The sequence below is a fragment of the Lucilia cuprina genome, chromosome 2 (genome assembly GCF_022045245.1).
Source record: "Lucilia cuprina isolate Lc7/37 chromosome 2, ASM2204524v1, whole genome shotgun sequence".
NCBI classification, from domain to species: Eukaryota; Metazoa; Arthropoda; class Insecta; order Diptera; family Calliphoridae; genus Lucilia; species Lucilia cuprina.
In genome coordinates, this window is record NC_060950.1 from 67,870,333 (window position 1) to 67,873,254 (window position 2,922).

Consider the following 2,922-nt stretch of genomic DNA (forward strand, 5'->3'; position numbering starts at 1 on the left):
TCAGTTCTAGTTCAGTTCTAGTTCAGTTCTAGTTCAGTTCTAGTTCAGTTCTAGTTCAGTTCTAGTTCAGTTCTAGTTCAGTTTTAGTTCAGTTCTAGTTTAGTTTTACTTGATATAATCATATATCCTGTCTAAAATCATATATCCTTTATTTAATTTACATTAAGATTCTAAAATCTCTTTAAATTGTAAAAAGAAAATCTTTTAAGTTAATTTTAAATTCATCGTATTTCAATTTATGTTTATTTTTGCTGTACGTCTAGCAGATTTTAAACAAGCAATATACTTTAGCATTTTAGCTAAGCAGTCATATAGCTAAAATAAACTATGTACCAAGGAAAAAAAACTTTCGACTATTAAATACTGTTTCTTTTTGCTGTGCAATTTTCCAACTCCACCATTGAAACAGGTGCAGTTTAATGGTTTATATATTCACAAAAGAAGCGCAAAATTGCCAGACAATACTCTAGAGGGAATTAACTGCAATTTGCTCAAAGTTTACAGACTCTTAAAGCTGCATAAATGCCAAAAAGGGAAAAGTTTTTTGGGGGATTAAAATGAATGCCATTAAAATTGAAAACAAAATTTTGGTTTTAAATATTTTTTTTATTTATCATTTTTTTACATTCGATAATTATACCATTTTCAAGCTGTTTCAACTTCCTGGAGTTGTCTGCCTTTCTTGAAATTTCTTAAGTAGATCAAGGCTTCTTGATCTTTGACTTTTCTGCCGGTTGGTGGATGAGCGACCAAGTGTAAGCCAAAGGGCAGCTTAATATCCTTGGTATCAACGGTGATAGAATCATTATCCTCTGCAGAATCAGCTGTAATAGAGACACCATCCAATCTTATATTACGACCAAGCATTTCATCGTCATTACTGTTTTCTTGTTGTTGTTGTGGTTTTTGCTGTTGTTGTTGATAGTGATAATCTTCAGCCATGTCTTCTGGAGCAGCTTGTAATTCATCAATCATTCTGCCATTTTGAACATATTGGTACGTAGGACGTCTGGCTGCTTGGTATCTGAAGTGAACTTTATTACCATTTCCGGGTACATCGGGTACATTAGGAATATCAGGCACATTGGGAATATCGGGCACATTTGGTACATCGGGCACATTGGGAATATCAGGAAGTGTGGGTTTCTTAGTTGGTGGATGTACGACCACAATATAAGGAGGTTGACCGCCAGGGTACAACCAGGGATAGTAACCAAATGGTGGCTGGGATAATCCAGGGGGATAAAAGGGATACATAGGTGGGTGCTGTGGATAGAATGGTGGATGATGAGGATACAATGGTGGATGTTGTGGATACACTGGAGGATGTGTCGGGTACACTGGTGGATGTGGATGGGCTGTAGGTGGTTCCATAGGTGGTGTAGGATTGAATGTAGGACCAGGTGGAGTTGGATGTGTGGGATGTGTAGGGTGTGTTGGATGCGGTGGATGTGTTGGGTACGATGGGTGTGGTGGCTTGTGTGGATAGTAATCATCATTAGGATAATTAGGATACATTGGGTAATGTGGATAGTAGGGGTAGTGATAGGGAGGCTTTACTACAATAGTTGTGGGACGTTCCGGCTTGGGTGTAGTAGTAGTTTTCGTTTGCAAGAATGCAAAAGGATTAATTAAAAGCCTTACATCTAAAAAGAAATATAAAAACAATTAATTTCAAATTAACAATTAAACACTTAAATACCTTACCTTGATCGCCAATAACACGACCTTCATCACTGGAAGTTTTACCACTGTCTGTAGCCAAAACTGCTAGACAGCTTACAGTTAATACTAAACTAATTTCTTTCAACCAACCCATGTTGATTAATGAGCTGTTCAATGAAAACTATGATCAATTTCGTTTTCTCAACGTATTTATATTGAAAATTAAAAAAAAAACAAATTTTTACAAATTTCTTCTTAACTAAAATCAATCAAAAAGAAAGTCTTAACAAAATTCTTTTAGCTGTAAGCTTCACCTTCACTTTCTTAGAATATTAGCATTTCAATGGGAATCTCTTATTTGGTATAATCTTTAAAATCTCATCTCATCCAATAAAAAGTCTTTTATTTATTTAGCAAATACAACTTATTTACATTTTATTGCACCCATTTAAATTTATGTGATTACCTATTGTAGCTACGATTCTATATAAAGAGATCAAAGAAACATAGTTTTTAGAAAAAAAAGAAACAACTTTTATTCTACTACAACGCAAAAATTTCACTGAAAATGTTTTTAGCTAAAATGCCGGACAGTTTTTAGTCATAGAATATAGTCAATGAACTTGTTGATGTTTTAAAACAGAGTTTTTGTGCAAAATCAATTTTTGGTGTAAACAACAAGTTTTTTCTAAAAAATTTTGATTTTGTGTAAGAACTGTGTCAAAACAGAATTTTTGTGTTTTTTATTTTTTTTTGTAAAAATACTGCTTTTGTGTAAAAAAAAACAATTTTTGTGTAAATATACATTTTTTTCAAAAATACAGTTTTTTTTGGCAAAAATCCAGTTTTTTGTGTAAAAGTACTGTTTTTTATAAAAATACAGTCTTTGTGTAAAAATACTCTTTTTTTTTTTGAAAAATACAGTTTTTATGTAAAAATGCAGCTTTTGTGTAAATATACAGTTTTTGTGTAAATATACAGTTTTTGTGTAAATATACAGTTTTTGTGGAAAATATAGTGTTTGTGAAAAAATATAGTTTTTGTGTAAAAATACAGTTTTTGTGTAAAAATACAGTTTTTGTGTAAAAATACAGTTTTTGAGTAAATATACAGTTTTTACGTAAAAATACAGTTTTTACGTAAAAATACAGTTTTTCTGTAAAAATACAATTTATGTTTAAAAATACAGTCTTTGTGTAAGAATACAATTTTTTTGTAAATATACAGTTTTTGTGTAAAAATATAGTTTTTGTCTAA

At 31.5% G+C, this 2,922-nt stretch overlaps 1 protein-coding gene across 1 annotated transcript; it reads right to left on the reverse strand.

Moving 5' to 3' along the window:
* Nucleotides 1-599: 599 nt before the first annotated feature.
* LOC124421455 (extensin-like) lies at nucleotides 600-1,824 on the reverse strand. The gene is made up of 2 exons (XM_046956695.1): nucleotides 1,708-1,824; nucleotides 600-1,646 (listed from the first exon to the last, which is right to left on the reverse strand). Exons 1-2 carry the CDS (start codon nucleotides 1,817-1,819, stop codon nucleotides 646-648), a joined length of 1,113 nt encoding a protein of 370 aa, XP_046812651.1. The 5' UTR covers nucleotides 1,820-1,824; the 3' UTR covers nucleotides 600-645.
* Nucleotides 1,825-2,922: the final 1,098 nt, after the last annotated feature.